This window comes from Hippocampus bargibanti, linkage group LG04 (assembly GCF_051943395.1).
Source record: "Hippocampus bargibanti isolate YZ-2025 linkage group LG04, ASM5194339v1, whole genome shotgun sequence".
NCBI classification, from domain to species: Eukaryota; Metazoa; Chordata; class Actinopteri; order Syngnathiformes; family Syngnathidae; genus Hippocampus; species Hippocampus bargibanti.
Window position 1 is genome coordinate 10939947 of NC_142737.1, and position 20228 is coordinate 10960174.

The 20228-nt window shown below is 39.5% G+C and overlaps 2 protein-coding genes across 3 annotated transcripts in view; both read left to right on the top strand.

The window, feature by feature from the left end:
- The first annotated feature begins 1089 nt into the window (after positions 1-1089).
- pheta1 (PH domain containing endocytic trafficking adaptor 1) lies at positions 1090-8309 on the top strand. Of its 2 annotated transcripts, XM_088993977.1 has the most exons (3): positions 1090-1306; positions 1566-1646; positions 3423-8309. In XM_088993977.1, exon 3 carries the CDS (start codon positions 3462-3464, stop codon positions 4293-4295), a length of 834 nt encoding a protein of 277 aa, XP_088850103.1. In that variant the 5' UTR covers positions 1090-1306; positions 1566-1646; positions 3423-3461; the 3' UTR covers positions 4296-8309. The 2 variants fall into 2 exon arrangements, with proteins under 2 accessions (XP_088850103.1, XP_088850104.1); XM_088993978.1 differs by lacking the exons at positions 1090-1306; positions 1566-1646 and having other exon boundaries at positions 3452-4220; positions 4325-8309.
- Positions 8310-10146: 1837 nt separating this feature from the next.
- Positions 10147-20228, top strand: part of sh2b3 (SH2B adaptor protein 3) — a 62128-nt gene continuing 52046 nt past the window's right edge. Inside the window, exon 1 of the mRNA XM_088993984.1 lies at positions 10147-10435. The gene's annotated coding sequence lies outside the window, so the exon portion shown is untranslated. The remainder of the gene's footprint in view (positions 10436-20228) is intronic.

A 20228-nucleotide genomic window follows, 5' to 3' on the forward strand; every position in this document is an offset into this window, starting at 1 on the left:
CACAAAACCATTGAATCAGGAGTGTGTGTGTGTCTGTGTGTGCGTGTGTGTGTGTGTGTGTGTGTGTGTGTGTGTGTGTGTGTGTGTGTGTGTGTGTGTGTGTGTGTGTGTGTGTGTGTGTGTGTGTGTGTGTGTGTGTGTGTGTGTGTGTGTGTGTGTGTGTGTGTGTGTGTGTGTGTGTGTGTGTGTGTGTGTGTGTGGGTGTGTGTGTGCGCGCGCGCGTGCGTGTATGTGTGTGTGTAACTCAGCACATTTATGAAAAAAAAATTGCTGGAAGCACCAATGGGATGTAATTTACAGATAAATAATAAAGAATAGCACATTGAAAAGTCAAATACTGATTGGATACAGTCAAACTTTTGGTTGTGACAGAACATGGTAGACCTACATCTGGTGCTTGTTTACTCTGTCAGATATCGTGTCAGAAAAGTGACCCAGTTGTGCATATGAACAAAATATTTCATCATTTATGTGTTCGAAATTCAGGATTGTCCAAAAAAAAATTGTTTTTGCTCCTGCAAAACCCAATTGCTGACTTTACAGGCTCTAAATATTGTCTTTGGAAAAAAAAGATAAGCGCCAGATGATGGTGGTTTTGGTCTGACATGATTCGTAAAGTCACCACAAGGCTGCCAAAAAAAACTGGAAAAGTAAAATCAAGAAATATACCTTTTAACGTGAATTTTGAGTGAGCACAGGCTCAAAAAATTGTCCTAAAATCAAATTTTTATGACTTTCATAAAAAAAAATTCATGTTTGAAATTGGGTTCCCACTGTCCCTACCGTGTAGCAAAAACGTATTTGCGTGCGCTTGTGTGTGTACATTTTAAACAGCTAATTTATTGTAGAATTGTTTTTTTAAACTGGTTTCATAATAATGTGTGTGACGATAACTATTGTATCGTGTATAATATACACGATACAATACTTATCGTCATGTACACTGTACATGAACACTACTGTATATTATTTTTTTAAGCGGTACTGCGGTCCACCACCGATTCTGCTGGTGCGCTCGTTTTGCCGTATCGTCAATCTGTTCTTGAGCTGTGAAGGAAGACCACTCATAATCCCCGCCCATCTGGCTAACTGCATGGGAAACAACACTAGCGCTCCTTCTGTAGGTCACGTGACACGGGAAAAATGGGAGAAAAAGGGCAGCGAGATGGACACCGCTATGAGGGACTTGTTCCAGAACAGGCATCTAGACTCCACGGGTAATGTTTTTCCAAGTGCTGTAACCATTAAGAAATGGGCGTCGGAATGTAGACGCCAACGCCTCTAGCTGAGCTTTCATACGTTTAAGGTAAGCGCTAAAACGTTTCCCCCTCAAATGTCCGTCAAAGTGGCGAACACTATAGAGTTCTCCAAACACAAAATAATATACAGTACTTACGCGCATTTAATGAATACTTTGGCTCTTTCTCTTCATTTGGCTTCATTGTTTTTTTTAAACAATCGGAAAAGTGCTGATGCGTCAAAAGCTGCTGACAAAGCCAGTGAATCATATTTTCCCAACCAAACGTGACATGTTTTCTGTCGTGTTTTTCCCCCATTTTTCTCAGGATGTTCTCGACAATTGCCTCAAAAGATGAACTGGGAGATGTGGAGGCTTGGAATGAATCGAGGATGAAGACGAAGTATAGGTAAGTCGCTTTGTTTGGAAAGTCAAACATTACTTTCGCTATTTATCTTAATATCTTACTTCACTGAAGACGTCGGTATCTAAATGTATCATTTGTTTTAAATCATTTATTTACATGAAATGAAATATTTACAATCTACAGGTTATTCTAGTGATTTGGTCTGTGTTGCTTAAAGTTCCTGGTCCGATTAAGTTTACATATTCATATTTGTTTCAATTATTAAGTACCTTTTGACTTAACTAAAGCTTCTGCCGCACTTGTTAGAAATAATTTGGTGAAGTTGTTGCAGCGAACACCAAAAATAGTTCAATGAAAGTGTTAACTACGAGTTTAGTGAATCAACAACTGTAAAATGAAGTCAATAAACTGTCTTTGTTTTAAAGTCATGGTTCATTTGCCCTTTTTTTTAGCATACGCCTAACCTGCAAGACCAAATCACATATGATAGATATAATTGATAATGTTTATTTGCGATTTGGGGGAAAAAGTCAATATTTAACAATATGTAGGAATGAAAAAAATCAAACAATATGATATTTGATTTGGATTTATTGAGCAAACTACCAAGCAAAGACTACCCACGACTGTTTTGAGAATCATTAATCTAAATTCATGATAAAAGTAGATGGACCCACTGTAACTTAAGTTGTTTACTCAAGGTTGTGACCCAATTTATGGTCTCGCATGTGACTGCAACGCAAAGTGTATCTTGTAGTGAAAGGGATTTTAACACCCCTGAATTATGTGACAAATCTATGGCTCTGTGTCAGCAGCTATGTATATTTTTTGTTTCACTGAAAGGACAACCGACGCCACCCGACAAGTTCTGTCCATAATTTGTAAAATCACTTCAAATGACTTGTACTGAGCGTATTTTACAAAGATTCCACCGCATATAGCTATATTTTACGTTTTAAGAATCGCGCCGATGACCGAGAAAGCGACATACAATGCATTTTGCGGTACTTTGTTTGGTCGGAAAACTTCGTGTTGATCTGTGTTGATGACGAAATTAGATGGAAAACACATAAATAACGCGATGGTGAATCGTGTGTTGCACCAAGACAACTATTTGCTATTCGTTGACACAAATTTCCAGCAGACAAATCAGGCCATTTCCAACAGAGCTTGGGCGCCATCTTCTGCATTTTCTTGGTGCTACATTGCTGTTATTGACGGCTCGAATTGATATGGGAGGACTCCTTTAATCGATTGCAAACATGTATGCTTTCCTCTTCAGAACTATTTGAATCATGTTCATAACTGGATGAGTCACAAGAAAGCATCTTCTCCGAATCTGAAGCCATTGTTTTGATTTTCGAGCAATGCAAGACGTCTTGGCGTGACGTCACAAACTCGGGGCGGGACTTTCTGAAAATCCACAATTCGCAGCTCAATTTGTTGCAGTTTTAGCACACTTTAAGTCATTTTTATTGGTGTTTTGCATTTGACTAAAAATATCAGCCTGCGTGTTTTGGGTATTTTAGATGCTATAAAATGTTTTTCTGATGTCAGTTAGGAAACAAAAAATGGTGTTGGTTGTCCTTTAAGCAAATGAAGTTTGTCATGTTTATTTATTAAATGGATTTATCATTTTCAAATTGGCAGAAAATGCCGATGAAAAGTGTTTTTTTTTTATATCACAAGGGGTAGCATTTTAGAAATATTTGACAGCTGCATCCTAGCACACGTTTGCTTGATTCTCACACTATGAGTGACTCTTTACCTATAATGTCCCCCGTACACAACGTTAACCCTTTCATGGATCTCCTGCAGATGAAATAATCCTCCGGCGAGGAAGACAGAGGAGTGACGATGAAACTGAACGAACGCAGCGTAGCCCACTACGCCACGTGCGACTCGCCGCCCGACAAGACCGGCTTCCTGTTCAAGAAAGGCGAGCGCAACACGGCGTACCACCGCCGCTGGTTCGTCCTCAAGGGCAACATGCTCTTTTATTTTGAAGAGCGCGACAGCCGCGAGCCCATCGGCGTCATCATCCTGGAGGGCTGCACGGTGGAGCTCTGCGAGTCAGCCGAGGAGTTCGCCTTCGCCGTCAAATTCGACTGCGCCCGTGCTCGCGTGTACAAAATGGCGGCTGACAGCCAGGCAGCCATGGAGTCATGGGTCAAAGCGTTGTCGCGGGCCAGTTTTGACTATATGAGGCTGGTGGTCAAGGAACTCGAAAGGCAACTGGAGGAGATCCAAGAGGCGACTGGCGGGGGCCCGCTGGGCAGGCCCAAGACATCCAAACGAGTGTCCAAATCCAGATCGTCCTCATCTTCATCGTCTTTGTCGACGTCATCGTCCAGCTCTGGACAAAAGAACCACCTGGATGAAATCCAAGTCTTGTCCGCAGGTCCCAAGGAGAACGGCGTCGCCTGGAGCAAATCACGCTCCGGCTTGCTTAATGGTTCCTCTGAGGGGGGGTCTTCATGTGTGGCCTGGGAGGGCGGCGCCAATGGGTCCAAGGCTCCCCCGGTGCCTCCCAGAAGAAGAGGAGAGTCTCTGGAAAGCCCCTTTTCCCCTGGAACGGGATGCTTTTCCAAGCTCCACGAATGGTACGGACTGGAGGTGGAGGAACTGAGGGCACAGTGGCTGCAGAGTCAGCGCACCCGTGAAGACGGGGGTCAAGTTCTCCAAAAATAATTCATTCCGTTGTGGTTCCATTTTCCAAGGTCAAAGCGGACGCTGGAGAGCATCCCCGAGGACTTGCTGCTAAAAGCAGACTACACCCTGGAATGTTTGGAATTATTATCACAAGTTACTTTTAACTCATTCACTGCCAGACGAAAACTCCAGTGCCAGGGTTTTTGTCATTTTCACTCCAATTCCAGCACCCTCAGAACATTGAGTTTTAGGACTAGATAAACATTCAATGCAATGCTCTCGCTTCCATCAGAAAAATGAAAATTAAATTTCCATTTTTCTATAATTGGGGATAAGTCATAACATTTCAAGTTAAAAAAAATATAAATTAGGGTGTTTTTTGGACATTTTTAACACCGTATCGGGTCATTTTGACCCGAATACCACACATTCTCTCAGATATTCCACCCTAATCAAGAAGATTCTTGTGCTGATATCAGAAATAATCAAGAAAATGATGTACTTTTAGGAAAAAGGATCAAAGATACCAAACAGGTTTACGGATGTTCATCTCATTCTCTGCCAGATATGTGCAAAAATGTGTCCACTCCAGTGCCAAGGTTTTTGTCAATTTCACTCAAATTGCAGGACCCTCAGAATATTGAGTTTTAGTACTACGTCAACATTCAATGCAGGGTAGGAAACCTTAGACTGTCTTGTTTCACCAGAAAAAAAAGAGTTAATTCCTAAATTATATGAGTCTGGAGTTATCTGAGCTTGAAATGGGGGCGGCTGTGCAAAATACATTACATACAAATTGATTTACATGGCGCTTTAACAACAGCTGAAGCTGTAACAAAGCGCTAACATGGAAAAAATGAAAATGCTGCCCACTCGTGGGAGGGGAAAACAACATTGCCAGAGGTCTGGCCAGCGCTTTATTGGCACCTCCCACCCTCAAGAAAAACCAAAACACATACAAATTCGGGAATGGTGCTCCACGTTATGCCCAAATAAATTCAAGAATGGCATTGAATGAGTTAAAAAACAATTTAAATAACCCCATTTAAAGGACAACCGACACCATTTTTTTGGTTTCTTAACTGACATCAGAAAAACATTTTATAGCATCTAAAATACCCAAAACACACAGGATGATATTTTTAGTCAAATGCAAAACACCAATAAAAACGACTTAAAACTGCTTCAAAATGACCTTGGAAATGGCGAGAGGGTCCCGCCCCCTAGTTCGTGTCGTCACGCCAGGATATTCCAGACACAAAACAATGGCTTCAGATTAGGAGAAGATGCTTTCTTGTTACTCATCCAGTTATGAATATGAGGCAAATAGTTCTGAAGAGGAAAGCGTAAATGTTTGCAATCGATTAAAGAAGTCCTTCCGTATCAATTTGAGCCGTCTGGACTCCAATGTAGCTCCCAGAAAATGCACAAGATGGCGCCCAAGCTCCGTTGGAAATGGGCTGATTTGTCTGCTGGGAATTTGTGTCAACTAGTATCAAATAGTAGTCTTGGTGCAACACACAACGATTCACCATCACGTTATTTATGTTTTCCCTTCTAATTTCGCCATCAACACGATGTTTTCAGACCAAACAAAGTACCCAAAATGCATTGAGTGTCGCTTTCTCGGTCAGGGGCGTTCCTGACGTGACGTCACGTCAAGAATCATCATCAACTCGAAAACAAGACTTCCTGAATATTCAGCGCGAGTCTTTAAACGTAAAATCTAGCTATATGCGGTGGAATCTTTGTAAAATGCGCTCAGTAGGAAGTCATTTGAAGTGATTTTACAAATTTTGGACACAACTCGTCCAGAGGTGTTGGTTGTCCTTTAAATAAGTAATACGTTCACAATAGCATTGTTTTGACTATGGGACTTGTAAAATTGCTCCTAAATTCGGGAATGGCAGTGAATGAGTTAGTAGACTATTTGGAAAGAAATTCCCCCTTATTTGCCAAAATGGAGGGGATACAGTTTCTCGTATTGCTGTTCTGGAACAGGAAACAAAGACAATGTAGCTTTTTCCCCATTTTTGGATGTAGCAAAAGGCCATGTTTGCCTTTTCCAAAATCACTGTTTAGCATAAATGACGCCACAACAGAACTGTGGTAGAAACTTGCCCCACTTTTGACAGTAGTAGCCAATTTTACACCTTTTTGTGTCATTGTTCTGTATTAACAGCACAGATGCACGAGGAGGCGAGAGGGGCTAATTTCAACTTTTATCGGCAATAGCCACTTTTATACATGTGGCTGTAACGTTGTTGTTTACAGTATAAATATTGCTTGTAATGAAATTTGCAGTACATACTGGGATCACCGTGTTGAAGTTTGACACCCTATACACATCCCTGCCCTTTTGCGCGATGTTTTTATTTTTATTTTTTTTAGGTAGCGGTGTGAAATAGCAGAATTGTCACTCGGAGTAGAAATTAATCAATCATGTTCAGTTAGCTTTGTGAACCACTATAATATCGATGGCGAATGATGATGATGATAATAATAATAATAATAATAATCTTTTTCTTTCGGCTTTTCCCTTCAAGGGGTCGCCTCAGCGAATCAGAGTCCTCCATCTTCAGAGGTTTGGTTCGCATGTTTGTTTATACGCGCCTTTCAAATGCTAATTTTTGACACTGGCGATTATATTTGCGATTGCTCATTCAGTCGGGTACAGGAAAGAGCAAATGTGCAATCGGAGAAATTGTCATTTTTCTTCACTTTTGCTTGATCGATAACAGTTATCAATGGAATATTGGCAACAAAGGAGCTAACGTCTTAGCCAGTTTTTGACATTTTTTTTCTGCTCGTATCTCTTTTAGTGCCTACAGTGTATATCTGCTTTTTATTTTTAGACACAAGTGACTCAAAGGCTGCTGGAGGAACTGACATGAAATATGGAAGTCCATAACAACACTAACCATTCCCTTTAGTTTCCATTCCATTACTCAATACATTGTTGTTTCTATTTATTAGCCTATGCAATCTGATTTAGATGTATTGCGGCGGGTGACTTGCCCGGATTGTTTTTACAGTAGTGCTCAGCCAAGTGGATATCTGTCCTGCCTCACAGTTTTCAGGTTCTGTGTTTGAATCCTGACTCAGGCCGTCAGGTTGCATTTCCTCTCTGGCGTCTTCTGAATTTGCAAAAAAAAAATGCTTTTTAAGTTCATTGAAGACAGTGCGAGAGTGATTGTTTTTTTAATATATGCCTTGAGATTGGCTGTAGACCAGTTCAGGGTGTACCCTACAATTCACATTATTTTTCACTACACAATTGTTCGCTCACAGGTATTATCAGAATATCTGAACTCACGTTTTTCCTCTTCCATGTTGGAAGTTTTATTTTTTTTTCTTTCCAGCCAGGGCTTGGAAGATGGGCTGATTTTTACGGTGACTCATTTAGAAGGCCTTAACCTTGCTTTGTTATGTTTGTTTTTAACATTTTTTTTCAGTCAAGGGTCATCAGAGGACCGCACTTTGTTTCTTTGTTTGCCTTTCTTTTGATTAAATGTTCTGACAGCGGCTGCATTGCACAGCATTATCATGAATGTTTCACATGTGGTACAAGAGGGAGGTAAAAAAAAGTATGACTGCTATGGTGGCATGTTTTTTTTTTTTTTTTTTTGACCATGCCTATTTTTTAATTGTATGAATAATAATCGTTGCATAATCAAAAGTGCCAAATTTCAACCAAAACATGTTTTTTTAATCTTACATATTGTGACTTTAAAAAATGGTTGCACATGATACACATGTTGTCTTGAATAATTAATTTTAACCAGGCATACTTTAATCACATATCAGATGTATCTTTTTTTACTGAGCTAATTGATCATTCCTGCTAACGGTAGTTTGGTGTGTCGCCTTGAATACATAAATTAAAGTTTATGATGTATGGTAATCAAATGTGTTGTTTATGAAAGTTTTTTTTTACATATTCAAGTCTTTTTATCATTTCGAACTAATGTCAGATATTCTGTGATGATTATGGTACCTTGAAATATGTTTAATCACAGACTGTAAACTACCCAATAAACCCAGATAAGAGTACTGTGTCGCCCTTCATTTATCCACCAGATGGCGATGTTTAACAATTTAACCATTGTGGGAAAGTCATAATGGGATGCCAGACGAAAAATGTGTATACAGTACTGTACTTGAATATTATTACAATATTTTTGTACACGATTAATCCTGTAAAGTAAAGAAATTAAGACCTACGAGATTAGTGTGGAGTGACCATCAATCATGTTTGTGTTATGAACGGCATGTACTATAAATACCAATACGCTGGAAGCTGCCTGGGAAGTCCATGGAAAGAGTTGTAAGAGATGTTTACGATATGAAGATCACGACCAATGGAACGTACTTCCGTTTTAACAGCATCACAATAAAACTATTAAATTTTAATCGACAATGTGTTGAAAAAATGAAAAAGAGGGTCGAAGAATGTTGTGTTCTTGATTCAGTATCAGTGTAATGGTATCCAGCATTTTACTTTGAAAATTGGCGAGTCAATGAGAAGCTGCTTCCAAATACAGTCACTCCCAATAAATAAAATAAAATGGTAGTTCTTGGATTGTCCAAGTCAGACTGTCATCAATCAAATGAATATTCAAGAGAACACAATGGACAAGTCCGCTCCGGCTCAACTCTAATTTGAATGCTGACATGAAGTCTGATGATGAGTAAATATATTTTAAAATCCATGCGAACAAACTCGCCCTGTCTTTTCCTACAACACAAACTCTGAATGGAATGGAAGATACGCTCATGCCCACCAAATGAGCCTTTTTAGCCCGGTCCAATTCGATTAGAATTCCTTTCTTTTCATAATAGACGTAATAGCGGACATAATAGTTGGAGACAATAACATGTTTGACTGCACCGTGCAGGAAGCAAGCATTTGGTTTGTCATGAGACCCTGCATGCAGCCTCAGGTCATGCCTATTCGCCCTCTGTGTCGGAAATGAGATGAAAAGCACATTTGTGGGAGGAATTTGCATCTGTTGAAGCAAACAAAAAATGTGGACCGTGGGAGTTTTCTGGGCTCATGTTGACAGATCATGTGTGCGTATCACAAAGTCAATGCCAAAGTCAGGCTAGCACATGCTAACTAAGTGTAAAGACTAGTTTAGCATGATGTATTCATTCATTTGTCTATTTTCTATACTGATTATCGTCATTAGGGTTGGATGTGTGCTTGAGTCAATCCCAACTGACTTTAGGAAAGGGTGTGACACACTTTCCTCAATTTTTCCATGTTTTCAATGTTTAGCAGCATTTTGGGAATTTTGGGGTGGGTGTGGGCATTAATAGTTCTTACATTTTTCCCAATTTATTTCAATGGTCGTCACTTCTATCAGAATTTTTGCTCAATGTGGGCTCAGTTCATCCCAATGCTCCATGAATATGATGTAAGGCCTCATACTGTACGTATTAACAACCAATATATTAAACTATGTAAACTAACATTATTTTAAAGTAGTAAAATAAGGTGTGGTTCTGGAAAAAAATAGATAATAATAATAATAATAATAATAATAATAATAATAATAATAATAATAATAATAATACATTACATTACATTACATTTTAAGCGCCTTTCAAAGCTCTCAAGGACACTTTACAGTCACAGACAAGCATAGGTACTATAATAAATAAAATACAATCACAAATAGAATACAATAAATAAAATACAATTCCAAGAGTCGTACATTTTGAAAAAGGCCCATGGGTTAAATTGTGAAGAAGAAAAAAATACCGCGGGTTTTCTTTGCGTTTTATTGTTCTCAAGCGGAAGCCGGAAAAGCTGTTGTGAAATATTCCAAACTTGACGCAGCGGTGGATATTTTAACCACCCACCCCCCATCCCCCCTGAGCGGAAACGAGGGTCCCCACTTTTTTCCGCGTCAAGTTCGTGCCTTAAGTTTTTTTTCTTCCTCTTTCTTTTAATTCGGAGACAGTGTCGCGTCAAGTCACAATGGAAGCCCAAGAGACCATTTTGTATACATCTAGCCGTTAAAGTCGACTCTCGCTCATTTTTTTTCTTCTCGCCGACGCCACTTGAGCGACCAACTTTTTGATGCTTTTTCGACACATTTCCGTTATGCAAAGTCCAAACTGTCGTGTTGTCGTCGTGCAGCGGTGGGTGCCCGTCCGAGATAACGGAGAACGTGAGTACACTTGTGCAAAGTATTTACATTCTTATACTTGAATAACTTGCTGTCTTTTCGCCACATGGCACACTGTCCACAAACGACGACTCCCCGGGGATGCGTTCAAGTTCTAAGCGCCGCAGTTATTTTTCGTTTTCATTTTGAAAAACACACCGAAGTGACATTTATAAGGGAACTCGATATGTTTCTGACATTGCTCGGCGTGCGATAAACTTGGCATAAGTGCGTGTGTGTATATGTTTTAAAGTGGGGAGAAAAGTCCACGTTGTTGTGACGCTGTCATTGAAAAATTGACGTAAGTCTAGAAATGGTCACCATGGTAATGACGCAAGATGGCACTCAGCTCGCCCATCTCACCTCCACATCTTTGTGGATGTACTAACATTGAGATAAGTCCGTTATTTAACACGAAATACAACCTAATGTCTAAGTGTGTCAGAAATTCTTAGAAGTTCCTGAATGTAATTTCAAACACAAGTGTCAGAATTTGTAACTTTGTTATTACCAGTGCCTCACAATCCTGCGGTTTTGGGTTCGAATCTCGTCACCACTCGTCACCATCTTTCCTGTGTAGAGTGTACATGTTCTTTCCCTTTTAAGTCCAATAAATTAAATCGATCCAGAGCAACATGGCACTCTTGTGGTTAGCATTTTTGCACCACTATCTACATATTTTAGTATATACAAGACTGACTTGCATGAATTTTCTCCAGCTATTCTGGCTTTTTAGCATGTTAGGTGAATTCAAGACTAAATTTTTCTTAGCTGTAAAGGTGAGTGTGAGTTGTTTGGACTGTATATGTGTAAGTGCCCTGCTGTTGGCCAGTGAGCAGTCCAGGGTGTATGCAACCTCTCGCGCAAAGTCAGCTAGACTCGGCGCTTGCAGCCCAATCGCCACCCAAATGAAGAGAAGCAGGATGGAACATTTGGATAGATAAAATGATTATTCTAATATTCAATAGCAAAAACTATTGTCAGGATTTACAGTAACCATGTATGCAGCAGCCACCAACGTTTCCCCCTGTAGAAGTAGTGCATAACCCCAGCCTCCATTGTGTCACCATATACAGACACTCCCCTACTTGCAAACATTCAAGTTACAAACAACGGTACATACGAACATCTTTGTCGTTACATATGTACTATTCTCTCCAGTTGTACATGTACTTATCTTTATACAGCATATATTTTATTAAATGTTTAATTTTCAGTACAAACCAATACAGGTTCCTTATACAAGCCTTAAAGGACAACCGACACCATTTTTTTGTTTCCTAACTGACATCAGAAAAACGTTTTATAGCATCTAAAATACCCAAAACACGCAGGCTGATATTTTTAGTCAAATGAAAAACACCAATAAAAATGTCTTAAAGTGTCCCAAAACCACTATAAAAATGACTTCAGAAAGTTTCACTTTCAGAAGGTTCTGCCCCCTTGTTCGTGACGCCACGCCTTGCTCGGGAATCAAAACAATGGCTTTAGATTCGGAGAAAATGCTTTCTTGTTACTCATCCAGTTATGAATATGATTCAAATAGTTCTGAAGAGGAAAGCATAAATGTTTGCAATCGATTAAAGAAGGCCTTCTGTGTCATTTTGAGGCGTCTGGAGTCCAATGTAGCGTCCCAGAAAATGCACAAGATGGCACTCCAGCTCCGTTGGAAATGGGCCGAATTGTCTACTGGGAGTTTGTGTCAGCTGGTATCTAATAGTACTTTTGGTGCAACACAGGATTCACCATCGCGTTATTAATGTTTTCCTTCGAATTTCGCAATTAACACGGATGAACGCAAAGTTTTCAGTCCAAACAAAGCACCCAAAATGCGTTGTGTGTCGCTTTCTCGGTCAGGGGCGTTCCAGATGTGACGTCATGTCAGGCATCGTCACCAACTCGAAAACAAGACTTCCTGAATATTCAGCGCGCGTCTTAAAACGTAAAATATAGCTATATGCTGTGGAATCTTTGTAAAATATGCTCAGTAGAAGTCATTTGAAGTGATTTTACAAATTATGGACACAACATATAGTATAACAACATATATAGTCAACACATAAATTCACCTTACGAACGACCATTCGGAACGTATGTCGTTCATAAATTGGGGTGTGTCTGTAATGTGGCGTGCCTTATATTTGGAAAACTTTTCATTCATTGAAGGTGCGCCTTATATATGGAAAGAGTTTTAAAATACACCATTCATTGGGGGTGCCCGTTATACTCCGGTGTGCCTTATACACGGGAAAATACTCTACTCTAATTTTGACTGTGATCGTGAATAGCAATTTGTCTGTTTTTGCCCTCTGACTGACTGGCAATCACTCAAGTGTGACAGGCGTCACGTCCAAAGTCAGCTGGGATAGGCTCCGGCGCGCCTGTACGCTGCTCAGGATAAGCGGCATAAAAAAATAGGAGGACAAAAGATGAACAAACAGGCGGTAATGGCTTCAGTATCCTGGAATTTGTCCTAGATTTTATATTGTTTTGTGCCAAGAGGGGCACCAGGAAGTCAGAATCACACGAGGTAATTAATTAAAAAAAACAGGCAGCAAGTGGTCAATAAAATTGGAATGTTAACAAGATAGCACTCTTGGTGGCTTCGCCACTTACTTTCATAGTCAGCATCATTTTGACACAAATCCAAATCCAATTCCTCATCCATTGAGAAACATATTGAAAAATGTTTTTAAATCTCTGCAAAAGCCAACCAGTCAAATGTTATGTTACGAAACACATTTGAAAGCAATCTTAAATCATTTTTACACACACTTAAATGATCACGTAATACTCTGCCCTCCGATCACGAGTGACAAGCAAAGACCAAAGCAAAATACACGCGGTGGTCTAATTCTTGAGGCAGGTTCAAATGAGGTCAAGTGAGTTGCACAAATGGCAACTATTATGGGGATGTTTATTGGACATTTTCACATGTGCAAACTACTCTGGTTTTGCCATAATGAGTACGGTTTTCATTATCCCATTCCGGGTTACGGTTTATTAATGAAAATTACGGTTTCCAATTAAAAACAATAAGTTAAAAATCGTCTAAATAGTAAATACACAACGTTCATTCATTCAAAACACGAGATCGCTAAGTATCGTATATAATTTAAAACAGGCGATCGTCACTGTGCCATCTGTTAGCTTCCTGTAGATGAATTGCGCATGGGCGTTCTACGGATCATTCCTGAAATCAAAAGTCAAGAGTTAGCATCATTTTTATCATTGTCATGTAATGCCATGTGTCGGAGAAAAAGCAACAAAAAGGTGCTAACAATGTCTTACAATTCATTGTACTTTTCAAACAAGATTGATGATTAAATGTTTGCTTGATTGTAAGGTTTCTATTTTGTTTTCTTAAAATAGTAGCAAACATGATATTTTGATTATTGAGAAGTTGAGAAACAAAAAACAAAAGTGAAATGTGAGAAAATGGATAGAAAACAGTGAAATTTGGACTCATTTCAACTTTATTGAAAGTTAGGCAGAGTGTAGTCTGCAAGGTTAAATATCCTATCAATCAGGCTCCACAAATAACCCGCCCAAGCCATCTGTACAATTTGAAGAGAACATACAAGCAAGGGAACCAGCTATTAATGAGGTTTCTAGTGTGTTTGCCTGCATCTGTTGCTGTTGCAATAACACAACTTCTAAGATGTACAACCCAGAGCTCCTTGAGACACTTTATGCAAAAAGCTATCCATTCCATCAAGCCATCAACGACCATCACAAAGGTAAATAAAATGACTTTATTATACTGTACAGTTTATTTCTTTAATTACAATACAATAGCACATTTATTATACATAGTATAATGTATATTGTGTGTAGTTTTAAGGCTTATTTAGTAGAAAATTGTCTTTTATGGGGACCTGGGAACGGATTATTCTCATTTTAATGGTTTCCTATGGGAAATTAATGTTTGGAATACACACTTTTCGCCTTACACACACTTTCTGGGAACCAATTAAGTTTGTAAGCCAAGTTATCACTGTAGATTATTAAAATGTTTGGTTGATTGTAAAATATGTCTGTTTTGTTTTCTTAAAATAATAACAACCATAATATTCTCATGATTGACAATTTGAAATATTGGTATTTTTTCACGAGTATATATTTAACATTGATCAACATTTGTATGGTGTTTTCAAGCCTCATTTTAAGTCGCTGTAATGTTAAAAATCGTTTGGCTTCAGGGGGGATTTTGTCCTGGACCGACCGGCGCTTGCGACCCCGGGACGCAGGTATTTTATGAGGCTTTTCTGGTTAATACAATACAATAATTAATACAATTCACAAGATTTGTATTTATGTTATTGTATTCATACTCCATACTTCTGTATTTCGTTGGTACTAGCTCTTCCAATCCGGAAGAGCTAGTCCATCAGTGATTTTAGCGATGAGCTGCTTATGTTCCTTGCATTCAGGCATACATCAAACATGGTAATTGTGCTTTGGACGATGGTTAATTTTTCCAAGAAGAAACACGATGTCCGCCGTCTCTGGCGGATCAGTCCACGTGACCTCGGCTTCACATCTCCGCGCTGTCGGCCATCGTTTCTTCCTCTCTTCTCTGGGTTTCCAGGAACTTTGCTGACGAGACCAATGAGTGAGGACCGAGAAACGGCTGTGTTGTAGGAGAGGGGGAAGGGAAAGGCAAAGGGTAGTGGTGGCGGGGCTTCACAGGGGGAGATAATTGCCTGACGGATCGGAATGGGAATTGAAAAAGGAAGAGCCAAATTAGGGCGGAAATATGGAAGAGAAAGAAACTTTGTAAAGCAGAAAAGTGGTGCCCTAATGGCAGTCACGCTTTCATGAACCTTCAGCCGTGTGAGTCATTTAAAGGACAATCGACGCCCCCGGACAAGTTGTGTCCATAATTTGTGAAATCACTTCAAATGACTTCTATTGAGCGTATTTTACAAAGATTCCACGGCATATAGCTATACAGTAAAGTCTCGTTATATCGATATCGGATATATCGATAGTCCCGGTTATATCGATACTATTTCTATGCACGCACGGAGAAAATTACATGCAAACAGGGTCGGATATATCGATAGTCCCGGTTATATCGATATTTTTATCGGACTCCCTTGAATATCGATATAACGAGACTTTACTGTATTTTACGTTTTAAGACTCGCGCTGAATATTCAGGAAGTCTTGTTTTCGAGTTAATGACGATGCTTGACGTGACGTCACATCTGGAACGCCCCTGACCGAGAAAGCGACACACAATGCATTTTGGGTACTTTGCTTGGTCTGAAAACTTCGTGTTTATCCGTGTTGATGGCAAAATTAGAAGGAAAACACATAAAATAACGCTATGGTGAATCGTTGTGTGTTGCACCAAGACTACTATTTGACACTAGTTGACACAAATTCCCAGCAGACAAATCAGCCCATTTCCAACGGAGCTTGGGCGCCATCTTGTGCATTTTCTGGGAGCTACATTGGAGTCCTGACGACTCAAAATGACACGGAAGTACTTCTTTAATCGATTGCAAACATTTATGCTTTCCTCTTCAGAACTACAGTAAAGTCTCGTTATATCGATATTCAAGGGAGTCCGAAAAAATATCGATATAACCGGGACTATCGATATATCCGACCCGGTTTGCATGTAATTTTCTCTGTGCGTGCATAGAAATAGTATCGATATAACCGGGACTATCGATATATCCGATATCGATATAACGAGACTTTACTGTATTTGAATCATATTCATAACTGGATGAGTAACAAGAAAGCATCTTCTCCAAATCTGAAGCCATTGCTTTGCTTCTCGAGGAAGGCTAGATGTTTTGGCGTGACGTCACGAACAAGGGGGCGGGACCTTCTGAAACTGGCCATTTCCGGCTTCAATTTGAAGTAGTTTTTGGACACTTTAAGTCATTTTTATTGGTGTTTTTCATGTGACTAAAAATATCAGCCTGCGTGTTTTGGGTATTTTAGATGCTATAAAACGTTTTTCTGATGTCAGTTAGGAAACAAAAAATGGTATCGGTTGTCTTTTAAAGCAGTGGTCCCCAACCTTTTTTGCGCAGTGGACCGGTTTAATGTCAGACAATATTTTCACGGACCGGCGGATAAATACAACAAAATAAAATGATACGACAGGCATGGAAAGTGTTTTTTCTTTCTTTTAAATATAATAATAAACATGAATCCATTGTGTATTTTGATACAACTTTATTAGCAGAGTCCATCACGCCAACAGCATATGTAACATTGTCTCTGTCCCTTAACGCTCTATGGTCACCATAATGTATAAACGTGCCTTCAAAATAAGATACACCACAAAAACAAGTACAAAGTGTGGTGCGTAGGAATTATCTGTCGCAATAAATCCAAATTTTAAATAGGACTCCTGGTATTGTCTGTTAAATGTAGCCTTTTTTTCTTAGAAGTCGTAGTCGGTGGGCTAATTTTAGCGGTACGTATCACGTGACCTAGACAAGCGTTTTGACATGCGTCAAGAGTAAGTCATAGATGAATGTAATCTGGTAATTTTTCAGTTTTCAAAATAAAACATAGTTCGGACTCAGATAATAAATAAAACGGAAATTATGTAAATTATTTATTCTTTCTGCACGGTACCAAATGACCCACAGACCGGTGCCAGTCCGCGGCCCGAGATTTGGGGACCTCTGCTTGAAAGGACAACTTCATAAATGTACTTTTCTTTTTTTTTTTTTTGCGTTTTGTTTTTTTTTTTGTCGTCTAAACTTATATGTTTACTGATGCCCACTGTATGCTTCAAGTGATGAAAAATATTAGTAAGAACAATTGAAATCAAAACTGACAAGATCCTGCGTGCTCAGTGCATTGTAAACAGCATGAAATACGCTTTATTCTCATGATCACAAAAACCACTTGTACAAATACTATTAACCAAAAAAAAAAAAAGGAAAAATACTCCGTCATAGAAACAAACTGAAATAATAAACATGCTGTCTGTTAGCTTGAATAGCTGATGGCTTCTACTTCATTTTTCGTTTCATTGACACTTATGTTTCTTTCTTTTCCTTCAATTGTTGATGAAAACATGGTCCATATCATTAATAATTGTTCATGCTGTTAATTCACTTGACTTTAGTTGGGATGAAATTGACTCGTGTTGTTTTCTTGAACATATAAACTAGCAGCTAGCTTACTGTATCATGGAACATGTCATTTGGCTTTGAGCAGTACAAAAACAGTACAAAGGTCTGTCCGTGCGCTACTGCTGGAAACACAGTTTTTGGGTTTTTTTTAGGTGGATTTTTAGGGGAAGGGGAAAACAAAAACCACAAAACTCTGAATACCCAGGTTATGTATATGTTTGTTTTGAGGCAAACTCAAGCGCCACCTTCAAAGCGGCCATAATTAAAGACTGTTTCGTACTTGGGTGACTTCACGCTGTCGTGTTCCTCCACCGCAATCTTGTTGTTTGGCAAAAATGTTGATTACAGGCCCGGTAGACTTGCAGTTGTTCAGGGGGATGTTGTTGGCAACGGGGAATTAGGGGTTGTAAGGGGGGTTTGGGGGTGGGAACATGTGTCTGCTTGTTGGTGCTGCGGTTGAGTCTTGGCGCAGGGATGCGGTCAAAGAAACATGCCCTGATTGTTTGCTGTTGAGTCACAGGACGCTTTGCCTGCCTTCATGGGTACATCTTGACTTTTTTTTTTCGGAAGGATTTACTGCAAGCTAAGTTTTTGTCTGGCAATACTGCACGTCACGAGTTTCCGAAAGAGTGCATGTTGTCAACACTTAACGGTTCAGTAAATCAATCAAAAATTCGCCATCAATAACATTGACTGACTGCCAGAGCAACATTTTAGGTAACCTTTAAAATACGAATGTTGATGAGAAATTTGCTTCAGTTAACTCATTCACTGCCAGACGTGCAAATTTGTCCACCCCAGTGCCAGGGTTTTTATCATTGTCATTCAAATTCCAGGACCCACAGAATATTGAGTTTTAGGACTACATAAATAGTCAATGCTGCGTAAGAAACCTTTGACTCTCTTGTTTCATCAGAAAAAAAAGAGTTAATTCCTAAGTGATATGGGTCTGGAGTTATATGAACTTGAAATGAAGGTAGTTGTTCCAAATATAATGCAATACATACATATTGGTTTATATAGGGCTTTAAAGGACAACCGACGTCACTTTTTTGTTTTTTAACTGACACCAGAAAAAAAAACATTTTATAGCATCTAAAATACCCAAAACATGCAGTATGATATTTTTAGTCAAATGCAAAACACCAATAAAAATGACTTAAAGTGTCCAAAACCTGCAAAAAATTGAGCTGCGAATTGGGCATTTTCAGAAAGTCCCGCCCCCAGTTCGTGACGTCACGCCAAGACGTCTTGCATTGCTTGTGAATCAAAACAATGGCTTCAGATTCCGAGAATATGCTTTCTTGTTCCGCATCCAGTGATGAATATGATTCAAATAGTTCTGAAGAGGAAAGCATACATGTTTGCAATCGGTTAAAGAATTTATTTGTGCCATTTTGAGGCAACATTGGGGGGGAAAATCTCTCACCCAAAAAAAAAGAGGCACAAAATGGCGACCTCCTGTGGCCACCTCCGTTTTCACAGGCTGATAAATTCCTTATATGGCGCTTAGACGCCCTCTTCTGGCCTTCTGTCGGCTTTTGGGTGCAAAATGAGGTCCCCAGACCAAACAAGTCCAGCAAAATACATTGACGTGATGGAAGGACCGCTACAATGCGTCTTTTTTACGGTCAAGGGAGGTCCTTTAGTGACGTCACGTACAGACTCGTCACCAACTCAAAAACAAGACTTCCTGAATATTCAGCGCGAGTCTTAAAACGTAAAATATAGCTATATGCGGTGGAATCTTATTAAAATACGCTCAGTCGAAGTCATTTGAAGCCATTACAAATTATGGACACAACTTGTCCGGAGACGTCAGTTGTCCTTTAACAACAGCTGAAGCTGTAACACAGCGCTAACATGGACAAAAGCCAAAGGCGGCCCCATTGTGGAAGGGAAAAAACATTGCCAGAGGTCTGACCAGGCATTTATCGGCATCCCCGCAAGAAAAAGAAGAACCCAAACAAATTCAGGAATGGCGCTCAACATCATATTTTCAAATCTCGAATAAATCAGAAAAATCAGAAAACCTTTATTGGGGAAATTTGTGAATGTCAGTGAATCAGTTTAAAAAATAATTAAAAACTCTCCTTTCAGTAATGCGTTACAAACTTTTTCAATTTTCTTCAATCAGAATCAGAATCATCATTATTGCCAAGTATGTAGAACACACAAGGAATTTGTTTCCGGTAGAACACGCTGCACAAGTATCATCAGTATCATCATACAGTTCCATTTGGGCTACTGTTCAGAGAGTTAATGGCTTGGGGGAAGAAGCTGTTTAAATGTCGGCTGGATTTGTTGCGCATGGATCGGTAGCGCCTGCCTGAGGGGAGTAGCTGGAAAAGGTGGTGGGCAGGAGCGGAGGGTCTAGAATGTTTTCTTCTCTGGTGAAACAGTCAATATGCTGCTTATATTTGGGAAGTTCACGGTTTAGACGTGTTTGACAAGGCTTTACATTTCAGAAGAGTGACATTAATACACATTTTGCTCTCTGGCATGCTGCAGAAGTGTGGCAAATTTGGATTTGTTGTTCCGTTGCCGTTGGGCTAATTGGAGTAAAATGAGTCTAAAAGTTGAACTGACTAGTCATCGTGTCAGGTTTACCCCTACGGAATGACTATTCAAGCTTGAAGTCCATTACTTGTCGATAATCTATATACATTTTGCTGTTGTTA

Excerpts from the sequence above, each read along its gene's own strand:
- pheta1 (XM_088993978.1), top strand. The coding sequence starts at position 3,462 with ATGAAACTGAACGAACGCAGCGTAGCCCACTACGCCACGTGCGACTCG. Across the intron at positions 4,221-4,324 it reads ACGAATGGTACGGACTGGAG|GTCAAAGCGGACGCTGGAGA; the intron begins GTGGAGGAACTG and ends CCATTTTCCAAG.